Below are 20,380 nucleotides of genomic sequence, written 5' to 3' on the forward strand. Positions count from 1 at the left end.
GGGTACCTTCCGGCACAAAAGGTTTGGCACATAGTAGCCAGTCCATCAGCCACGCAGGGTACCTTCCGGTACAAAAGGTTCATCCGTCGACCACGCAGCCTGATGCTACATTCGCACAAAAGCCTTGACGCACAGTGGAAAACCGGTAACTTATAGAATGGAGATCCGATTGAACGGTCAATTGTCAACCAACAGATTAAACACCGCGGTGATGAGAAGCGGTGAGAAAGCCAGTAAACTCTAAATTGGGTTTGTTTCGCAAATGTGCTTGTATCACGCACTCTTCTCGGACTCACAACTTAATATTTAATCTCCGCATCATTCAACAAAGAAACAACAAGATAAAGACTACCGATCTTGAAATGAAATGAAATAGCCCTTCAGCATTCTGTTCGAGTCTCCGTCTCTGGTCTTAATCTCTCGAGCCTCCATCTCTCATATTAGCTTCTTCTATCTCTTTCCCGAGTCCCCGATTGCTCACAGCTCTCGCTATTGTATTCTGCGACTCTCTGATTGCAATAAAATGTGACCGAGTCCCCCGAGTACGGAACTGCCAGGCGCCTCCGCTTGCCTACAAACATGAGACCTATCCTAGGTGTAGACTGATTTATCGTTGTTTAACTTGTTTGACCGAGTTGAATCAGTTCGCGACGCCGGTCAAATCATTCGTGACTCAGCTCTCGAGTCATGGGCTTACGCATGCGAGGCCCCCCTTCGTTTAGGTATATACGAGGCTCACCGACGAACGTCAGTCTTCCGTCTCTATTTACTTGCCCTCACAGAGCACTTCTGCTCCGTGCACGTCTGCACCTCAATTTGAACTACTTTAAATCTACAATTGATCATCCTTCATCCATATGATCACTGAAATCAATAACAATGCCAGTACATCGTCACAAGCCCAGTCTTCTGGATCGATTACAGGGTCAGGAGGGCCAGGGAATATGTCCCAGACCAACGCCAATGGACCGGCTGCATCCCAACAAAGTTTGGCGAAGAAATGCTTAGACTACGTTGAGGACTACAGATGCTTGCGGGTCACCAAACTTGAAGCCAACGTCATACTCATCGAAATTATCGGCGCAGAGTTATTCAACAGATCCACAAAGGTCTCCACTGTTGCCGGCGGTAATGCTGTGCACAGTGCCTTGGACGACGACATGCTTACTGGCGGCAGGCAAAGGAGTTTTGGTGAAACGCGGATGTCCTTTAGGATAATAACAGCGAACTCGCATGTTCAGTTGGGGGCCAGCAACATATTGTGAGATATCCATATCAAATCCATTTTCCTGCTTAACTGACAAGGTACTGCGCGAAACTTTACCTGCTATGATGACTGTCGAAAAGGCGGGAGCGCCATTGGGAAGGGGCTGTAAGTACTATGTAGATAGATGAATGAGCAAAATACGAAGGTGGAGTGAAGTCACATACGTCACTGGCAAAGAGATGAAGGGAATGCACAGATTTGCCTTCATCGTCAATGATAGGACCGATAGTTATCCGCGCATCCAATAGATAGATCCCGTCTTCGGCCGAAGCAGTGTTGGCATTAAATGTGAACACATTTACACGAATATCTCCGATTTCTGGAGTGGCAATGAATCCGTCGTATCGCCAAAAATTCTTTTTGTCAATCTGATATCTGCTTCCATTTTGAAGGCTAACAACTCCATAAAATGAAGCAGAGGTTGCCATGGTGGTGAGGAAAAAACAGTAAATAGGAGACAGAAAGTACTATGAATGCATGAACAGCGTACCGTGGGAACAGAGTCACAGTACATTATTAGTGGTAGTCAGAGTGGACGATTATGAAGCGATTCTGCGTGTGATTACGAGACGATTCAAAATTCGAAAATCGCATGAAAATCGCCATCCACTTTGAACACCCCGCAGCGAGAACGGATTCTCAACGCGATTCTGGTTGGATTCGTAAATAGGTACGTATACTAAAACTGACAGTTCCTAAGGTGAGTTATACATATGTTTCATCTGTTTTCTGATATATTTCACGCACTTGATATTATTGATCATGACTGTGCTTTTTTCGCCTCTTTTACGAGTGCTTTTTTGAGCTTTCCAAGTCAATGGAGATGCTTGTCGGACGCCTTTTCTTTTGGGTGCCATGCTGCTCGACTGCGGAGAGGGTGCTCAGGTGCTTGCTTGCGGGATAAGTCTATTTAATTAGACATTTGTATTGTAAAATAAGAGGGGTACAGCTAAAATCCGATTCAGAATCGCGTGAAGCGCCTCCAGAGGCGCTTCGACGATTCAGCACGATTCGACATCAAATCCGATTCTCAGCGTCCAAAATCGTTTTCGAAATCGCAGGCCGAATCACCTCAAAATCGTCCACTCTGACTACCACTATTATTTGTCCGCGAATCGCGGAAGCTTTAGTGATAAGTCATTTTGTTCCAACAGGTTGCAACTCAACTTTGCTCAGTCGAAAATGTGTAATCGTAACTGGGACACAGACTCGGACTCCAGATTTAAAGTCTCAAGCTCCTTCAAAGCTTCAAGTTTCACACATGTGTCCCGAATTTTGAAATACGCTCACAAATAAATACCTCCGCACCACTTTGTCTGCTCATACTACCATCGTCGATATTCACTGGCAAGCAGGATCCTGGCACTAGCATTGAGGTTTTCAATAAAGCTAGCCAGTCCAGTCAATACTCCCGACCCTCTGCATTTCTGGATGCCCGTGTATCAAGTATAAGTAGGTGTATAATGTGATGCTTGGGTCCGTATAAAAGGGCTTTGCGTTCTTGATCAACTTCAGTGACCTGATCACAAAGATTTTTGGGAGGTCAGTGAAAGCGGTACGCTACTGACATCAATACGTGACTTGTTCTGATTTCACTCAGAACCTACAAACAAACAGCACGCGCTATGATGACAAGGGGAGGCTTGGGCCGTGATTCTTTGTGGACGAGGTTGGAACCATAAACTTGAAACTACTGCACAGCCTTTGTGCCCACCCGTAGTCTCCTGTAGTATTCCTGTGGAAATCTTGCAGTGTGTTCTTTGCTTCTTCATGTCTCTGATACACTCATAACGTCCTAGTGTATATATCAAGCTGGGACAGGAGAAGATCAACGAAGAACAAGAAGTCGGTTTTCCTCCGATGGCGTGCGGTCATGCAGGCATCTCTGTCTTTTTCTTCGGCCTTCCCATTCTATTTTCAACCAGGGGTGGTCTCGTATATGGCGGGGTGTTTCACCAGCCTGTGCTAATTGATACAACGCTGATGCATCAACTGTATGACGAATTTAGCGCAGTGCCTTTTGCATCATCAGAATCGCATGTCATTACCTTATTTCTGTGCTCTCGTGACCACAGCTCAGAGAGGCGACAAATGCTGAAGACTTGTGAGGAAGGTACACATTTGAGGGATTTGTACATCGGTGCGTCTGCCTTGAGGCGTTGCAGGGGCAGTGGGAGATGTGAGTCATCTGTTCGGTATGTTTAGACTGATGTCAGTTTTCAAGTATCATTTTAGGTTAAGCTGGCAGCGTGTGGCCTTGTTACGAGACCTCACATGAGCTGTTGCGGTCACCAGATTCCGGCATGCGAGGTAGAGAGTTTGATACTCGTTGAGAATTACTGAAACGGCAGGCTTTTCCACCATCTTATCATGCCTAACGTTAGACTGATGAACGCCATTATTTACTAATGGAACCCCTGAGCTAATACAAGTATGGCAAGAACATCTCGAGAGTGTCATTGTCACCAACTTGAACTACCCGAAATCATGAACACCTTTTTGAGCTTATTATGCGGTGTTCAAACATCCCGCGTCACACAGCCGAACATATTTTGTATTGTCGAACGGGTCGACTTTTTTTTACTTTCTTTCATGTGTCAATCTCATGTCAATCAAAGCAGGGTCAAATTACATCCTCATCATGCCTATTTCGGTGATAAAAACACTGGAGGGTCCCATATCTACCACGCATGCCTCCTTACGGCAGGTTCACCACTCGCTTGTATCTATCCTCCGAATATGACTGTAGTCTCAAGTGATCCCAGTTGGTGGCCGCTAATCAAATCAAATCAATTTTATAGCTATTTCGTAGGTTCGTGGAGATTCAGTGGAATGATGTCGGTGACGTTCTAACCTTGAATGTGATTTTACAGTCGCCTCCTGTGCTGCAGTGATATACGATTGGGGTGAGCAAGATAATATCATTAAAGAAACCTGCTGATCTTCTCATGATATTTTCAGCACTCGTATCCGGACAAGAGGTAGGTTGATGTTATTGCCGGGGTAACCATCTCATCGATAATGGTTTTATACTAGTTTGAACTGGTCTGGGTGAGCAGAGTCCCATATTAGAAAACAACATCCAACCAAGTCTGGGGCAGAGGAAACGTTGGTCTCTCGCGACTCTTCTATATCTCGGTGTACGTGCATTGTGTTATGAGCGCAGTTGGCCAGTTTTGCTTACTTCAAAACATTCTAGGTGCGCTACCTTGGAATGCCATACGCGGTGTATGTTTTTTTACGAGACCAGCAAGTCAGCGCTGTGCTAATAAGACATCTTTCACAATCAGAATTTTCATGCTGCGTATGTCTCATATACACTATGTTTGTTGCTTCTGACTGGCTGTATACAGAAAGTCTTCCGACAGTCTCGGTGACAGATGCAGTGAGTACTCTGCACAAAAGCTTGCTATCCCCGTTCAAACAACCACACTCCTGTATAGGGGTGAGTGAGTTGCTTACCTGCTGATTCAATATAATGACAGCGATAGCTGTGAGTTTGTTTCGAATGTTTGTCTTCCGAAGCTCATCGCTCGCTGGGAATTTTCAGGCAACATTATGTACTCTGCACTAACTTGGATGACTGTGGTCGTGAATGCAATGCTGGGAGGTGAGCTACTGAGCTACGATACCTCAAATGATGTTGACTTGACCGAAACATCATGCAAGTCATCATTACCACTCGGTTACATGCAATGTATCAGCGATCCAGAGAGATGCTTGCCTTTCTCGTCTCAATCCTCCTGGCTATCACGATCACCTGCGGAGTGATCGGCGTGATAGGAGACAGATACACTGTGGGAGGTAAGCTGAAATTATGGCCGAAAGACTTAAGTGCACCAGGCTCATCAGACATACAGAGCAGTTCGTCCTTTCCGGCACCTATCAGTGCACTTATGACTATGAGGGAGACGCCGGACTTTTGGACTCCTTGGCGTGGATACTCTACACTGTATGGGAGGTCCTCGCACTGTGTCTTGCAGTTTGGATTTCTGTTAAATACTTCCGTACACTCCGCCGCCCGTTGACTGGATGGACAATGGGGGACTGTTTCTCGGTGTTGATAAAAGCTCACGTGATTTACTTTGCTAGGTGAGCTCATCATTTCAAACGGGGTTATCTCTAAGCTGAAGTTCCGGACGTGCAAGCTTTGTCGCTGCTTCTTGCTTCCAACTCGGTTTTCTCTCTCCAGGGATCCTGGTACGCCGATCCTTTACTTATTGGCATCTGCTGGTCATCATTGTTCACCGTATCCGTAGGATTCATCTTCAGTGGGATCTGATGTCTACGCTGGACTGCTTGAATTTGCGTCAATCGCGCAGATGTTTGTGCTGGGACCACGCCTCATTCTTAGCATTCGAGAATATGATGCTAACCTCGTAACCGACTCCGATGCAGGAATCGACATGCTTCCAATCGTTTTCCAGGAGGGCGGCGATGTGTCAATTTTGGGCGATGTGTAGCACTGGAAAGGCTTCAAGCAATCAAACATTTGTCGGGTACTCTTCCGAGGAGGGCCTGAAACCGTTGTTCGAAGTTTAGCTGTGATACTTATTTGGTATTCCAATGCATATTTGACAGTAGAAGTAAGCGTATACAATGCCCAAAGATAAATAAAAGGCCCTTGATTGTCACGCCTGTTGTCGTGTCCGCTTTCGAACTGGATGCGAGGGCAAGATAACACCACTCAAGTCTGGTTAACTGATTACGCATCCATCACGGTATATCCAACATCCACCCAGGCTCTCATGCGATCCCCATACCGAATAGTAAGAACGATAAGCCTATGTGCCATCATAAGACTCGGTGACTGCAGGTGTTCTACGACAGTACTCCACCATATCCAAGAACCGCAATCATGGTAGCTATGTTATTTGTCGTTACCAACCCAAGTGTTTCAATCGATGGAAGTACGGCTGCAGTCACTGGTGCAAGAATGATTGCACGGAAAGCGCTGCGAGAAATGAGGACTAGATCAAACCATGTATACTTGGTGACAATGGTCACACGTCCACAGCGCTGGCTCGAAATATAACCGAATGGGTCACCTGTTAGCTCCTTGCATGGTTGTCATGATCCAAAGACATGGACGTTTCTCGCGCTATTCATCTTGATGAAGATTGGATAAAGGTGTATGGAAGTGTTCATGATAGAGGTGATTGACGTGTTCAAAGAGGACTACAAGGCATTCATACAAGACGATCTGTCTGTCCACGCTCCATGGATACTATGAAGCAGATAAGGCCGTGAGCATGATTGTTAAAACCATTCCTGGATACTACATCGACAATTTGAACGTATGGATACATCATGCAGAGTTAGCGGCTATCAAAGCACTGCGACATCATATGCAGGTATAGATTTAAGTTAACACGTTCAACACTAAGTCCCAAATACCGACTGTCAGAATCAAACTCCAAGTATATGGATCCTCTTACCATCCATTAGTCATCTACCACACCAGCTCCACCCATATATTCATTCCCATGACCGCGAAATACGCGCCAACTAAACAGAATCCCCACGTGCGAGTCAGTACGTACCCGTTCAGCGGGACGATTACCAGCGTTGCAATGAGCAGTGTCAGCAAGCCAAGTATACTGCTTATGAGCGTAGGTGCCAAATGTAGTGGGTATGGCTCGCCACCAGCTTGTGAAATCACATAGGAGCCAGAGATGCCGACTCCAAGAAGAATGTTGACCATGGGCCCGCCGAAGCATGCTGAGAAGCCCATGATTGGGGCGAAGACCTGAAGGCTGGGTCAGGTGGGCCGGTGGGGGGAAAGGAAGTAAACTTACAGCTACGCTCATGTTTGCTACGAGATCCGCGAGGGAGTTGCCTACTGCGAAGATCGTCAAGCCAATTATGGCATCCGAGAGTCCAAAGATGAAACCGAATGTCTGTGTAGGTCATCGGTACGACGGAAGGTGTGATAGGAGAAAAATATAGAACGAACCTGCAACACATTGACAGCCTCATCAGCGATTGCCATGATCCATGCGATCGCAACCAAGAAACCCATACTACACCGAGCCATACGTGCGGTAGGGTGGTTTCTACCATCCGCAAACACGAGCACAAGCGCAGCAACCGCAAGTCCACACACAGCTGTTCCTAACGCAAGGAACATCAAGTGATCCGCATCATCTAAATCAAATGATCAACAGCCAGCTCACACTCAAAATACAAAAGGGAAGTGGGCAAAGAGAAAACATACGCACGGAATAACACCCCTAAACAAAATAAAGGGCCTAGGACACATTGTGCAGCCATCAGCCATTTATTAAACTCGATCTCGTGGAGATCCTGCTGCATCACTTCCTCCGCAATCAACGCACGTTCGATGCCGTCTTCCTCAAAGTCCATCAACCGGCCATCTTCCCCGGCATTATGATGGCGCTTAGTGCATTTTCTCCGATGCAGATCCATTAGAGTCATATGGGACCACGACCACAGGTAGAGTCAACGTGAGCGCCATTACCGCAGGCGCGGCAAGCAGACTCGCTATTTTCCCTAGTGCATTCTTTTCTCTGAAGTGATGCAGCGCAGGGAAAAGGATGTAATACGTCTTTTTCACGACCCGCCATGCACGCTTGAGTTTCGAGGGAGGAACGTACGGCTCCACTTCTGTCGTCGTAGTGGACGCGGTGTCCGTTGGTGATGCAGGGGTGTGCGAAATGGATGGAATGGGTGATATTGAAGTAGAAGCGTGTACTTGCACGTCGATCGCTGACGATGATTGCGATGGCTCATGACCCTCTGAGATGATATCATTCACAAGCAGCCTCGGACTGCGTTCGTTCAGAGGCAGTCCTCCTAACGTTGCGTCCCAGGGGTCCTCCTCGCTCAATGGAGTACGGCTTGCATGGCTCCCACCACGTCGGTGGTAGTGGCCACCCGCGTAGGGGGTGATGGGACTGTCGAAGATGGACAAGCTGCTGGAAGTGGCGTGCGCCTGAAGGCTTGCCACCACCTGCCTGAATTCGAGCGCCCCGACCAGCGAGAAGGACGGCATCTGTGAGAGGTGGGGTGAACTCAGGGGCGAGGGAGTACGCTCCCTGCTAGGGGGCTGTGCATGGAAAGAGGATGATAGTGCGCGAGTTTGTGAAGGTGTTGGGAGTGCAAGTCGTGGGGGTTGGGGACACGACGATGCCCGGTGTCGTGTCGGTGGCGAGAGAGGCACGGTAAGCGTATTGGTGGGAGGGGCAACTGCATGTATTCAGGGATGAACGAACATAGAATGGTAGGAGTGAAGGGATAGAATAGACACGCACCTACATCTTGATATGGTTCTACTATAGTTTCATCCTCGCCGTATTCTGCTCGAATGAGGGCTTCAAGCTTCTCCCTTCGATCGCGCCGCCGCTCCCACCAGCTCCCCACGACGACAATTACGGCATAACACACGTACATGGCTACCAACGATGCGCACTCTCCCGCTCTGATGTCGCCATCGTGGAGTATCACGAGCAGCGCAACGACAGAAAGGGTGAGGAAGCCGACGTCCCTTAGGAATGGGGTTCGGTCAACCTTAAATGGCTTGATGATGCACATGCTGCCTGCCACGACGCTTACTATAAACGAGGCAGCTCCAAGCAGCTCTCCGATGGCAAGACTTCCTGAGTTTGCACGCATAGCGGAGAAAGTGCTGAACACATCCGGGGAGGCATTTCCGAATGCGAGAAAGGTGACACCAGCAACGTTTTCATCGAGACCTAGGAAGGTTGCAATGGTCGCCAAGTTTGGAGTGAAGAAATCAGATGCAGATATTCCAAGTGTGCTGAATAGAAACAGGAGCCAGATGACCAATCCAGCGAAAATCAGAGGTCGGAAGGGTGGGGGAGCGCAGAAGTAGTGGGACAAGTACGGAATGCTTAGGAACGTCTCAGGCGACGGACATGACTCGATAACATGTGCACATTGTAACGAAAGGTCCGAATAGGATAGAGGAGAGCAGTTCTTCTCTGTAGTTGTCGTCAGCGTTGGGCCATTCCGCTTCCACAGGGACTGCAGAGACTGGTCTTGGTAAGACTGGCCATATCGGCTCTGTGACCACAGAACTGCGTTGATAACGAGGCATGTAACAAAGACAGCCTTTGCCCCTGCGCTAGACATGGTAGAAAGACAAAACAAGACAGAGCTGAGTTGGGCGTTCCAAGACTCCAACTCCAACGTCTGACGCACTTGAACCTCGTGCCCTTCATTTATATTTATGTACCACTTCAATCAAAATTGTCCTACTTTCCTACAAACTTGCATTTTTTTAGCCTCGAGCTCAGTACTTGATATGTTCGAACTTCTAAATTGCGCAGCTACTCGGGGTCACGCGCTGTGTAGACATCTGACATATGTTCTAGCTCTTGAAGAAATCAGCCAGGTATCATCGTCATCTCCGGGAGAGGCTAGCTCTCATATCATCAGTACCGAAAGGCATGTTGAACGCTGCCAGTGCGTGTCACAATGAATTTGCCCGCCCCATGCCCACCAAGGCATTCTTCAGTCATGTTCATAGGTGCCATTTAGACATTGAATCGCCTGCTTACCGTGAGATAGTCGTTCCTGTGTAGTATTAAGTGATGATCATTCCCAGAATGCAGCCAACATTCAAAGAGGTCAGCAAGGCGGGCAGTACTGCGCTGATTAGTAGTATGCTTGACTGGGACGGACGGACCTACATATGAAATAAGATGTTTGCCCTGAAGACAATTTGAGACATAGGTTCTGAACATTAATGTCGATTCATTGGCACTTCATCCAGGAGCTATCCACGTTTTTACCGGTGTCCGTATGCAGGCGCGTTTGCAACCATGGGTTACTGGTACATTCTGGGGGACCGCTTGAAGAAATCGTTGATTAGAACATGGATGCCATGCCTGATATGCAGCATGTTTCACAGTCAGAATCAAATTGGTCGTTCGCCGCACCAGGGAGGAATTTACACCGATATCTGAAGGACTACACGCAAGGTAGATTGACAAACCCCCAAGGTCAGAGCCACCAGCTGCTATGCCCAAGGCATTATGTAAACGAAGGGCAACTCTGTCATCAAACACCATTTGCAGGCGGCCAGGGGGTCTTTAAGAATCTGGTACCAAAAGGTTAGTCTGAATGATAAACGCACGAAAGACGTGAGGTTGGGTCGCAGGCCCACATTGGGGTGCTACCATTCCACGTCCCAAAGATAAAGTGCTTCTAGAACGTCTTGCAAAGAAGCAACTAAGCCGCAGCAGTACTTATGTATCTGTGAAGTAAGATTGAACTCAAATGTCAGAGACATAAATGAGCAAGCGCACCGGATCAAAGCACATGCAGACAAGCCAAAATACTTTTGCGGGCACGATGAAATACAAGAAACGCGTTATTGCGACTGCTTGTGTGAAAGTGAAGTGTGTATATTCAAGAGCATTTCCAGTGATCAGTACATAGTGTGCATGCACGCTACCAAGACAGGGATCATCTCCGAACACCAACATTCGCAGCAGTGCGACCGCTCTGCGACTTCCACCCCATCCACCCCACTAGGACGTTCTTGGCAAATATTTCTCCAAAACCTAGCATCACCCCCATTTACAAAAGGAAGTAATAAGTTGATCGCAAGAGAGGTAAGGAGCAAATTCATTCGTGTCCGTGGCGCGATTGTACTGTCAAGCAAGGATGGGATGGTGGAGGGTGGCACGTTGGAGGGCTTGCGTTCTGCAGAATGTTGCTCCTGAGGTTTATCACGTCCTGTGGTTTGTTGAAGTGAAAAATGCGGCGGAGAAGGTGACGAGGGAATAGAAGTCTCGGGAAACGACATAGATGGATAGGAAGAAGTGGGAGACGAATCTATATGCTCCCATTTCTGCGACGGAGACCCGCTATCCGTCTTAAGATGTTGAGAGGCCTGTAAATGACTCGACGGGCCCTTTTGTTCACTAACAAGATGCCCAGAATCCGCAAGGGATGTCGAGGCTAGAGAAGCAGACGAAGAAGCCAGTACTTCGCTTGCAGCGGCGAATGAGGACGTAATATGGGAGCCCAATGCATCCCAGTTTTCTGGCTCCTGGCCGAGCGCTTGCCGTTCTTCTGCTTCACGTATCCTAATCTGTTCCCACCGTGCGCGCTCGCGCTCTGCTTTGGCACGAGCTTCGGCTGACTGAGCACGCCATTCCTCTACCTGAGCCTCATATTCTCCCTTCCATGCGTCTTCTTCGACCGTTTCAGAACCTTCTGGGACCTCCAAAGTTACTGCAGGTGCATCTGAGAGTGATGTAGGAGCGGCCGGAATAGAAGTAGCAGATTTAGGCGCAGTGTCCGTGTGCTGGAAGGCAGTCTCCAGTGCTGACTGAAAATCAAAAACTCATTAATCACGAGTTAGACTACAAACATTAAAGAGATACCTGGAGTATGTACTCGTTGCTTTGCGCGAGGGGACTTGTGTCTGACATCGCCGTGGTGCTCCGAGTCGATGACCCGATGCTGTTGAGTCTCAGAGGCTCCGTCTGGCAAGCTCAGTCAAAGTTCTCACGGTTCGGTTCATTGTAAGTACAATTTCCCGATGTAGGGTCATGGGATATCAACGTAACTGCCATGGACTTGAACAGCTTCGGATCCTGCCTACCTTCTCTACTGCCATGGTCGTAGAATGGTGCACTCAATTCTTGGACCCGCGAGCTTCCAAAAACCTCAATGTCTCGCGAGCACTTATCATTCTAAATCAACCTTTTAGTGTCAAATTGTTAAAGACCCTCTGGGCCGCGTCCGAATGGCGTTCTTGCGCCGACGGGGGCGCTAATCGTTTATATGATGTCTTGGGTGCAAGCGGTGATGCAAACCTTCGAAGTTTGTAAGTCTAGTTTCGAGTCTCGCGTGTATGGCTAGTGACGTCACAGGTTCCTCCCTGATATGGTGAAGGGTGATCTCGACTCTTTGCGAGATGATGTTAAATCGTACTACACTTCACTGGTAAGGCCTGTGTTTTGATCGACACTGTCTCAACAGTCCCCCAGGATGTACCAGTAATCTACGATTCCGACCAAAATTCTACGGATCTCATGAAATGTGTGCAAGCACTAGAAGAGAAAGAACGTTTAACTGGGCAGGAGGTAAAACCTTTTTTTTTTTGGTTCAATTTGAAAATTTCATTTCCCGAACAGTTCGAGATTGTGATTCTGGGAGGTCTCTCCGGAAGGTTGGATCAGACTGTACATACACTATCATACCTCCATAAACTTCGCAAGACCCGCAAACGCGTCTTCACAGTCACCGACGATAATGTAGGATGGGTCCTTAATGAAGTGAGTCGTGCTCCTTTTTCAAGTGCTGTATCTCACTATTTCAGGGTGAACATCTCATCCACATCAACCATGACGTGTTAGGACAAACGTGTGGACTCCTCCCTGTCGGCATCGACTCAACCATCCTGACGACGACTGGACTGCGGTGGAACTTGGACAACACGGAGTCATCATTTGATGGACTTATGTCCACGTCAAATCATCTCGTGCCAGGACAAGACGTCGCGATCAAGACCTCGAAGCCAATCTGGTGGTGTGTAGAGTTAAGGGACCACTAAGAATATATGCTACTCCTACATTATTTGCATAATTAGACTCGTATCTTAGATATGCTAGAGTATGCTATGCTATACTGTAGTTCCTTATAGTACTCGCTTAGAATATTGTGGGGATTTGATAGGGCCCTGGTCGATACTCGAGAAGGCGGCCGTGATTCAGCACGTTCCTGGACCTTATGGTCCTGACAGAGCTATTAGTAGAGATCTTAAGATCATTCGGCTACAAAGGTCTGCCTTGGGAAGACCGTGACTAGGTCAGAGCCAACCATTATGAGCCAACCAGGAATCACTGTTCTCTACTTTGCTGCTGCGTCAACAGCAACTGGCTTGACGGAACAATCGGTCACCCTCCCTGCCTCGCAATACCCACTCTCCTCATTGAGCGGTTTATTGGCGTCATTGCACCCAGACGTCGGCCTAGACAAGATCCTTGAGTCTAGCCAATGGAGCGTCAACGCCGAGATGGTGGACAATGTTGAAGGGGTAATATTAAAGGGAGGAGAAGAAGTCGCTATCATCTGCCCTGTGTCAGGTGGATAAGAATCATAAGATCACCAGAAATATCTCTCAGAAGTCTCGTGGTACATTGCAGGTGAGTATACTTCAAAGATAAGACCACAATCTTCTCATCGTGCTTTTGCTTTCAGCGATCAAGTTCCCCACAGGATGAGCTCAAGCCTAGAATCAGTACTGTTCTTTTTAGCTGGTGTTCTCTTTGTATTTCTCTACCCGGAAACACATCGAAGACTACATTCCAAGTCTCATTTGATGACGGACGATATGGAGAAAGGCGCCAGCTTAGAGAACAAGCAATTGCCAGCGTTCACTGCTCGACGCCTGACGCAGACTACTTTCTTGATCGTCGAATGGGATGACATCTTCAATGAACACCCATTCATCTATGTCAAGGTAGTCCCATCCGCTAAGACCATCCTCATCATGGACACAGGATGTGGTGGGGCTACACATAATCCGGAGATCGGTCTGAAGAGCTTGAGAGAGTTCATCGAGACCGTTGATGTTCCTGATAACAACGGAAAGCCTCTTAATGAAGGAGGAAAGATGAAGTATATCGTGGTGGAAAGCCACTGCCATTACGATCACATTCGTAGGTGTTCTTTCTGATACAGCTTCGTCGACCTGCTGATCACTCCCTGGAACTTAAAGTTGGCGTGGAACCATTCGCCACCGACAGCCCCATTCTCGGCTCAGGCCACTCGCCTACCTTCGTCTCTCCAGAGAACTTCCCTGTAAGCTCAGAGTGCAATGCTCTAGGCTTACGAACCCCGATCTACGAGCTTACTTTGGTACCGCACCTACATGAGATCACCTCATCGTCAAGTTTATCTATGGGTCTCACAGTCTTGCATACCCCTGGGCACACTCCTGACGAGCTTGCCTTGTGGGATGCAGACGAGAAAATGCTATACGTCGGGGACACTCTATATGAAGATGATCCCATCATCTTTCCAAGCGGGGGATCTTTACCCGTGTGGTTCTCCACCATGGATCAACTCATCGAGCTCGTAAAAACGCAACCCGATGCTGAAAATGTGATGATCAACTGCGGGCACGCTACTGCTCTCCGTCCTGCACTTGAGGTGCTTAGGACGTGTAGGAAGTTCATGGAGAACGTTGTCTCTGGCGAAGAGCCACTGAAGAGACGTTATTTGCGTCGGGGGACGTGGTGTGTGGAATTTAAGGAGGACAAGGGTCGATTCTCTTTGATTTGCCCCGAGAGGCTGGTTCTCGAAGCAAAGGGTGAAGCAGTGGCGTGATGGATTCAAAAATAAGGCTGTTGGACTACATGGTAGACTTCATGGTGCTAGAAACACTACACTTGTAGTTCGAGTATCAAATTACACAAGCGGGGGCGTTGTTTGCTGGTTATATATATCAGTGTCAGCATGTGCATATAACGATCCGATTTGTTGCACAGAAGTACATCAACTGGAGGCAATGAGCGCGAGCGTTGTTTACGACGGACTTTGTGTAGCAGGTGATCCAAAGTTCTACTTCGTAGTAGTACCTTCCTCCATAAGAGTGATATAAGTGACTGGTTTATTAGTCCTAGTCACGTCCTGGCGCAATTCGGAGGTCTACGACAACCTCATGATATCGCGAAAAGTCAAAGCTAGATACTCAATGAGCACAAATGACTGACCAATAAAAACTAACTCACCGATAAGGGTATGAACTGGTGGTTAACGACCTCCTAATATTTCCCGCTCTAACTGGGCCAAGAAGTCGTCTGCCTCTGTCTTTGGTTCCGAGTCATTAGTCCCTTTCTGCTTGCCTTTTCTGTTGGGTCGGTCCGAAGCATCAGTTACCTGCCTCTCCAGCGCCGCAAACGGTTCAGATGTGTCCTGCACTTCCAACGTCACAGTTTGTGAAGTATCGGGCTCAAAACCTCGGCCTGCGGGGGTTTCGTCACCTTTGACCTTTCTCCGCTTCGCATCTAATATCTTTCGCCTTTCCTCAATGTCTCTCTTCCGCTTCTCCATCGCCCTGCTCCTCGACACGCCCGCACCAGTGCTATCGTCCCGCATGCCCTCCACCTCTCCCGGTTTAAGATCCACTGCTCCGGTGTCTTGTCTTGTCTTCTCAGTCTCCATCCTAGCTGACCGCAGTTCTTCCATTTGTTGTTTCCTCGTCTCCTCGTCTGCAGAAAATTGATAGTGCCCAGCACCTTTAGCGCGGACCTCCTTTGAAGCATCGTAGGTGAGAAGACAATGGATTATTGGCTTCCGAGTAAGCCTCTTGAACTGCTTGGATACGCTCTGCGGAAGGTTCGAACACTGGGAAGTAATTGACGGGATTGTAAATGACGTCCCTGAAGAAAAAATAAGACCAGGGTGATGAGGATTCGCTCTTTAGCTTACTTGTCCTCATCCGGTATTGGTTCTGTATCTTCAGTACGCGGAAGTAAGTGCCGAGGGATTTCGGACCTGCGTCCTGTTCGTTGTCTTCCAAATTCATCTTCGTATTCAATGATTGGGTCATCCTAAGCATTATATGAGCATCATCCCAGAGGGTCCATCAGGAGTACCTACGTCGTCTTGAGGCTGTTGAGGAACCGTCAATGATTCATCCATATCATCGCTGTCCGACTCAAAATGATCACTAGGTCCTCGAGAGTCGAACTAGAGTCTGGACATCAGCAAGCCTGTCATCGGATGCATGAAGCATACATACATCGACGAGCAAAGCCTCGTACTGCTTGTCAGTAAGGCCACCAGATTTTCCCTTCCGCAGTTTCTCGTAGATTTTCGCCTTCCTCTCCAATACAGCTCGCCCGGACTCGATAGTCACCTTACTGACTTCTTCCAGTTCTATGTCGCGCGCGGCACGATTTTGAACGCCTTTATTGGAGCGAGTCCATACAGTCGGTTTCTACGTTATGTTTGTATTCAAGCCTCCCGTGTCAGTTACGGTATTCACTCACCTTGTCAGGCCTCTTGACCCCTCCCACCGTGTATTTACTGCCTCCTGCAGCCTTGGTCCGAGCAAATTCATCTTCTTTCTTTGCGATTTCTGCTTTGAGGTCGAAGAAAGAACTCGCGCTGACACCTGCTGCTCTGGCTTTGTTAGTTGGCGCCATCCAAGGAAGGGTGAATTACTGTTGAATTAGTACAGTGTCTAGATCTTCAATCAACTGTGATTATCAACTTCAATTCTTCAAATGAACTACAAGTGACATAGGTGTCACATGACTCGCAAACTAAGTCTGGACTGCGTACAACTACATAGATTCTAGAGACCTGGGCCTAAATTTCTGCTCTCTATCTCTCGCACATTTCTTTCACTGCCTGCGCCTCAATCTATCATAACCTCACGTTTTAGCAAGCAAGCATCATCAGGAGAAAACACCTATAGTGAGAAAAGCATGCGAAGCCGGTCATTTCCTTGAACACAGGAGAGGAGTGGGAGAGCACACGGAAGGTGGTTGCTTGTGCGACCAATATGACATTTCCGTCATCGAAGCAAGGATGAGACCGTTTCTGGCGTGTTGCCATTTAATGTAAGAGACTCGGAGGAGAGCATTAGTGTGGAAACCTTTGACTAGATGAGTAGCGTGGAAAGTAAGAATGGCTGGCTCATTCTCCGTCCATAGGGGGTCCCTAGAATTAATTTTCAGTGATTTAAATCGGTAATTTGTGTGGCGCAGGAGAAAGCAAAAAGAGGGGGAGCGTGAAATAGGCCCTCATGGGGAGGGGGGGATGCTGCAGATAGCTCTGATGCGGGGCACGCAAGGAGACAGGACTGGCCATGGCTTGTATGTGCTCACGGAAAGAGGAGACCAGCCCGAAGCTAAGAGCAAGGCGGAGCCGAGAGACTAGGCATGTCACCCAACCGAAGGGAAGCAGAGCCACCAACCATCTTCGAAGGAATTTGACATGAAGAGGCGCCCCAGCGATTCTAGTGACTCGCTGTGTTGCACAAGCTGGATGAGTGAGGGTGACAACGCGGGGAGCCGAGTGGGGTTGAATTGCACGAACCAAAGATACCATGATCGCTAAGTGCTTGATGTACGCAAAGTGGATGAGGATAACATTCACTCAACGCGTTTTCTTTAGATCAAGGGCACACTGAAAAAGTCAATATGGTGGTAGGCACTCGTGACGCTGGAGTCCAAAAGTAAACGCAGACAGAAGTGGTGAGATGTGATGTGACTGACGACGGCCATACTGGTATGCATGTACAGTCGTTCTTTTCGAATTCCACAGTTGAATACATTCACAACTGGAGAATTGCATTACTAGGCCTATTGATGCAATAGATGGGCCATTGATAGTAACGCTGTCCTACATGTCGAGACTGTCTAATAGACTTCTCAGCCTACAGTGACTTGCCCGATAGTCACCAATAAACGTGTGAAACGATGAAAAAAATGCGATTGCACCATATCTAAATCATACAACGGAGCCGGCCTTAGCTGCAATACGGGGCCACAGGTCAACCTGAGGATTAGCGTTAGAGACCTAATCCCCCTCATTTTGAAATGTAAACCTACACATTCTTTTGCAACAGGGCCGACAATGACCGAACCCTTCATATCACCCTTGGGGTTAACAATGACACCGGCGTTGTCCTGTAGAATTGGTTACATATCTAATGATGCGAACAAAATTGTCTCGTACCTCGAAGTACAAGAAAACACCATCTCTCCGACGCCATGCCTTACGTTGGCGGACAACAACAGCGGGCATAGCTGCAAGTTGATCTCATCAATACAATTGATCGATATAAGGTGCAGGGCTAATACACACTTTTTTTCCTCAGTTCAGGTTTCCCCTTCTTTACTGATGCAACGACCATGTCGCCAACACCAGCATCAGGCAATCTGTTCAATCGTGCACCGAAACCATAAGGCTCGATTATGAATAGTGACTTGGCACCGCTGTTGTCGGCACAGTTGAGGACGGCACCAACAGGGAGACCAAGTGTCATACGGAATTTCTTTCCAGAAGAGCCAACTGAAATTAGGGAATGAGATGTGAGCCATACATGTACATGGGAGAGCTACCGCGATCTTTCGCCATTGTGTAGGTTGCTCGATGCTTGCTGGATCTTGCGTGACCGCGACCACCTGGGTATGCTCACTCACCAAAGTTTCAAACTGTACAGTTACACCGGAACTTTCCGGACGGACACACTGTCGTCTATTCGTACCTCTACGCCAGTATGATGCCACGCCTCCTGCAGTGTGCACTCCTCATGCCTGCGTCCAGCCTCGCAAGCTGCGCTGCTGGCCGCATACGTGGGCTGTGGAGACAAACGAAATCGTGAAAGACGAATATCTGACCCCCAGAAAAGGGTTTCAGAATGGTCTTCCTCAAATCCTAACTCAGCGACACAGTCATATTGTCATATATACCCTGTGGCTTATGTCCTTTTTGACAGTGTGTTGTTATATTCACCGACGTACGAATATGATACCATGGTTGTAAGCGTCATGTTTTATTTGGTAGTTCGCACTTGTTGGAGTTGTCTCTCACAGTCGAGATACACTAGTGACAGATCCTTAGGGCAGCGCCAGCTATATATACAAGGCCACGCTATGTAGCAGTGATTCATAACGATGGTTCTGCTTGGCACATCCAGTTATAATCGATCCATCCCGAAATTACGTGCAGCGTGCAGACCACGAGGAGATCGTAAATGATATCGATCAAGGGCACGCCGAGTGCAGAACGATGGCGTACGATCGCATGGTTATTTACATTTCCCAATGATCCACTACGAGACAACGACGTCTCGGCAACATCGAATGTCGAGGGGTGAAGCGCCAGCCTCCGACCTCGCCCCACCTCCCTGCCTCCAGCTTCATTGGCGTATCTGCATTATAATGATGGAGAAATGTACATGATGCAGACCTGGGGATCCGATTGTACATATTGTCAATCTGTAGAGTATGACCTAGAAACTGGCCATTTCATATTATAGGCACTCGAAGAGACAGGCCTCCCAATTGCTGAGTATAACTTATGAGGGCTCCCCTTCGGTTGGCTCTAAGACAATATATTGTGTTTACAGTAGCAAGTCAGGAAATACTATAAGACAGTGTCTCTTCACGTTCTCACTCTCGACAACGCTGTGCACAATGGACCGTGATCAAAGGGGTTCAAGTTAGTCCGGAAGTCGAGCACGGTTTGCGCTCAGGCTAGCGTCAAACCTTAACATCCATTGAATGCAGTTGCATATGCGGGTCGCTGAGGAAACTGTCTTCAATCACTGTCCATGACGGTTTGTATAGAATGCGGGGAATGGAGTGGCTTTCAAATGTATTGAGAGTTGAACTTTGAGAAAGTGACGATGCAGCACGACGACGTGCACGCGCGCGTTTCTGACCAATCCCATTTCTACTGAGAGGTTACATACTTCCAGGATCGTGTACAAAAACGAGTGAGTTGTCTGGCGTTGCATATCCAGAAGTTGGTCTCTTCCGAGGATGCAAGCGGTTATGTCTGGTGAGGCTAGGACAATTCCACCATTACCCTCGAAAATTGTACTTGTCGGCAAGCGAAAGCAGTAGTAATAGGCGCAAGGAAGCAGTTCCAAGCAGTTGGTCTCCCGGACGAGACTGATGACCGCAAGGACATTTTGTTGTGCGGTTGCGCGATCGTCCTGATATTCAGGATCATCGAAAGATGCAAGCGTCGTTGGAACGCCGCGTTTCAGTCGCTGAAGTGCCAAGTCACGGGTTAACATTTGCAAGGTAGTCGAGTGTGTTTCAATGGAGTGTGCTCAGCTTCTTTCAGGCTGTCTAAACTAAAATAAGATTCTACATGACTTCGTCAGTGAAATGTATGATTGATATCCCTTGTCCAACTCACTAAACTTTGGTGTGACACTTGCACTCCCTTTACCGGACTGACACAAAACAGTTTGAGCATGCCGGTGCAACTTATCGAGAGGCGAAGAAGGTGCGTAGCCATATCCCGGTGAAAGATCATGGCATGCGGTAACTCACGGTTAGGGTAAGGCTGGAGCGCGAGCAAGCTTTTCATGGAGATAACTTCATGGACGAAATGGACAACTGCGAAGCGTTCATGTTT

The 20,380-nt window shown here is 48.0% G+C and overlaps 9 protein-coding genes across 9 annotated transcripts; 4 read left to right on the forward strand and 5 right to left on the reverse strand.

Moving 5' to 3' along the window:
* Positions 1–832: 832 nt before the first annotated feature.
* DFJ58DRAFT_910965 (uncharacterized protein) lies at positions 833–1,834 on the reverse strand (the record flags this gene model as incomplete). Its single annotated transcript, XM_041395213.1, has 3 exons — positions 1,432–1,834; positions 1,169–1,370; positions 833–972 (listed from the first exon to the last, which is right to left on the reverse strand). Exons 1-3 carry the CDS (start codon positions 1,693–1,695, stop codon positions 833–835), a joined length of 606 nt encoding a protein of 201 aa, XP_041248882.1. The 5' UTR covers positions 1,696–1,834.
* Positions 1,835–6,420: 4,586 nt separating this feature from the next.
* Positions 6,421–9,473, reverse strand: DFJ58DRAFT_763672 (Sodium/calcium exchanger protein-domain-containing protein). Its single transcript, XM_041388629.1, has 6 exons — positions 8,542–9,473; positions 7,713–8,476; positions 7,489–7,666; positions 7,224–7,414; positions 7,066–7,167; positions 6,421–7,016 (listed from the first exon to the last, which is right to left on the reverse strand). Exons 1-6 carry the CDS (start codon positions 9,380–9,382, stop codon positions 6,720–6,722), a joined length of 2,373 nt encoding a protein of 790 aa, XP_041248883.1. The 5' UTR covers positions 9,383–9,473; the 3' UTR covers positions 6,421–6,719.
* A 1,167-nt stretch (positions 9,474–10,640) lies between these two features.
* Positions 10,641–11,771, reverse strand: DFJ58DRAFT_742133 (uncharacterized protein). The gene is made up of 2 exons (XM_041387178.1): positions 11,647–11,771; positions 10,641–11,591 (listed from the first exon to the last, which is right to left on the reverse strand). Exons 1-2 carry the CDS (start codon positions 11,692–11,694, stop codon positions 10,683–10,685), a joined length of 957 nt encoding a protein of 318 aa, XP_041248884.1. The 5' UTR covers positions 11,695–11,771; the 3' UTR covers positions 10,641–10,682.
* A 20-nt stretch (positions 11,772–11,791) lies between these two features.
* Positions 11,792–12,983, forward strand: DFJ58DRAFT_763682 (thiamine pyrophosphokinase). Its single transcript, XM_041388630.1, has 5 exons — positions 11,792–12,092; positions 12,139–12,211; positions 12,256–12,351; positions 12,403–12,543; positions 12,588–12,983. The coding sequence occupies exons 1-5, from the start codon at positions 11,815–11,817 to the stop codon at positions 12,819–12,821; spliced, it is 822 nt and encodes a 273-aa protein (XP_041248885.1). The 5' UTR covers positions 11,792–11,814; the 3' UTR covers positions 12,822–12,983.
* Positions 12,984–12,993: 10 nt separating this feature from the next.
* Positions 12,994–14,960, forward strand: DFJ58DRAFT_18688 (Metallo-hydrolase oxidoreductase). The gene is made up of 3 exons (XM_041379106.1): positions 12,994–13,413; positions 13,469–13,929; positions 13,989–14,960. The coding sequence occupies exons 2-3, from the start codon at positions 13,488–13,490 to the stop codon at positions 14,597–14,599; spliced, it is 1,053 nt and encodes a 350-aa protein (XP_041248886.1). The 5' UTR covers positions 12,994–13,413; positions 13,469–13,487; the 3' UTR covers positions 14,600–14,960.
* Positions 13,092–13,361, forward strand: DFJ58DRAFT_652871 (uncharacterized protein; the record flags this gene model as incomplete). The annotated part of the gene is made up of 1 exon (XM_041381710.1): positions 13,092–13,361. The coding sequence occupies one exon, from the start codon at positions 13,092–13,094 to the stop codon at positions 13,359–13,361; it is 270 nt and encodes an 89-aa protein (XP_041248887.1).
* Positions 14,961–15,025: 65 nt separating the features above from the next.
* DFJ58DRAFT_837343 (uncharacterized protein) lies at positions 15,026–16,422 on the reverse strand (the record flags this gene model as incomplete). Its single annotated transcript, XM_041392369.1, has 6 exons — positions 15,026–15,483; positions 15,524–15,654; positions 15,704–15,825; positions 15,875–15,964; positions 16,017–16,214; positions 16,267–16,422. 6 exons carry the CDS (start codon positions 16,420–16,422, stop codon positions 15,026–15,028), a joined length of 1,155 nt encoding a protein of 384 aa, XP_041248888.1.
* A 1,147-nt stretch (positions 16,423–17,569) lies between these two features.
* DFJ58DRAFT_852212 (ribosomal protein L17) lies at positions 17,570–18,308 on the reverse strand. The gene is made up of 4 exons (XM_041393826.1): positions 18,092–18,308; positions 17,963–18,033; positions 17,836–17,913; positions 17,570–17,782 (listed from the first exon to the last, which is right to left on the reverse strand). The coding sequence occupies exons 1-4, from the start codon at positions 18,270–18,272 to the stop codon at positions 17,735–17,737; spliced, it is 378 nt and encodes a 125-aa protein (XP_041248889.1). The 5' UTR covers positions 18,273–18,308; the 3' UTR covers positions 17,570–17,734.
* On the forward strand, positions 18,254–18,960 carry DFJ58DRAFT_18823 (uncharacterized protein). The gene has a single exon (XM_041379119.1). The coding sequence runs from the start codon at positions 18,380–18,382 to the stop codon at positions 18,770–18,772; it is 393 nt and encodes a 130-aa protein (XP_041248890.1). The 5' UTR covers positions 18,254–18,379; the 3' UTR covers positions 18,773–18,960.
* Positions 18,961–20,380: the final 1,420 nt, after the last annotated feature.

The sequence above is a fragment of the Suillus subalutaceus genome (assembly GCF_016647625.1).
Source record: "Suillus subalutaceus strain FC151 chromosome Unknown DFJ58scaffold_10, whole genome shotgun sequence".
NCBI classification, from domain to species: Eukaryota; Fungi; Basidiomycota; class Agaricomycetes; order Boletales; family Suillaceae; genus Suillus; species Suillus subalutaceus.

Coding starts and splice junctions, on each gene's coding strand:
- DFJ58DRAFT_763672 (XM_041388629.1), bottom strand. CDS start 9,382: ATGTCTAGCGCAGGGGCAAAGGCTGTCTTTGTTACATGCCTCGTTATC. Junction 8,477..8,541: donor AGAACCATATCAAGATGTAG/GTGCGTGTCTAT, acceptor GAATACATGCAG/TTGCCCCTCCCACCAATACG. Junction 7,168..7,223: donor AGGCTGTCAATGTGTTGCAG/GTTCGTTCTATA, acceptor TGACCTACACAG/ACATTCGGTTTCATCTTTGG.
- DFJ58DRAFT_742133 (XM_041387178.1), bottom strand. CDS start 11,694: ATGTCAGACACAAGTCCCCTCGCGCAAAGCAACGAGTACATACTCCAG. Junction 11,592..11,646: donor GCAACGAGTACATACTCCAG/GTATCTCTTTAA, acceptor TTTGATTTTCAG/TCAGCACTGGAGACTGCCTT.
- DFJ58DRAFT_763682 (XM_041388630.1), top strand. CDS start 11,815: ATGGGATATCAACGTAACTGCCATGGACTTGAACAGCTTCGGATCCTG. Junction 12,352..12,402: donor AACGTTTAACTGGGCAGGAG/GTAAAACCTTTT, acceptor TTTCCCGAACAG/TTCGAGATTGTGATTCTGGG. Junction 12,544..12,587: donor TAGGATGGGTCCTTAATGAA/GTGAGTCGTGCT, acceptor TCACTATTTCAG/GGTGAACATCTCATCCACAT.
- DFJ58DRAFT_18688 (XM_041379106.1), top strand. CDS start 13,488: ATGAGCTCAAGCCTAGAATCAGTACTGTTCTTTTTAGCTGGTGTTCTC. Junction 13,930..13,988: donor CTGCCATTACGATCACATTC/GTAGGTGTTCTT, acceptor TGGAACTTAAAG/TTGGCGTGGAACCATTCGCC.
- DFJ58DRAFT_852212 (XM_041393826.1), bottom strand. CDS start 18,272: ATGACACTTGGTCTCCCTGTTGGTGCCGTCCTCAACTGTGCCGACAAC. Junction 18,034..18,091: donor ACCTGAACTGAGGAAAAAAA/GTGTGTATTAGC, acceptor ATCAACTTGCAG/CTATGCCCGCTGTTGTTGTC. Junction 17,783..17,835: donor GCCCTGTTGCAAAAGAATGT/GTAGGTTTACAT, acceptor GCTAATCCTCAG/GTTGACCTGTGGCCCCGTAT.
- DFJ58DRAFT_18823 (XM_041379119.1), top strand. CDS start 18,380: ATGCTTGCTGGATCTTGCGTGACCGCGACCACCTGGGTATGCTCACTC.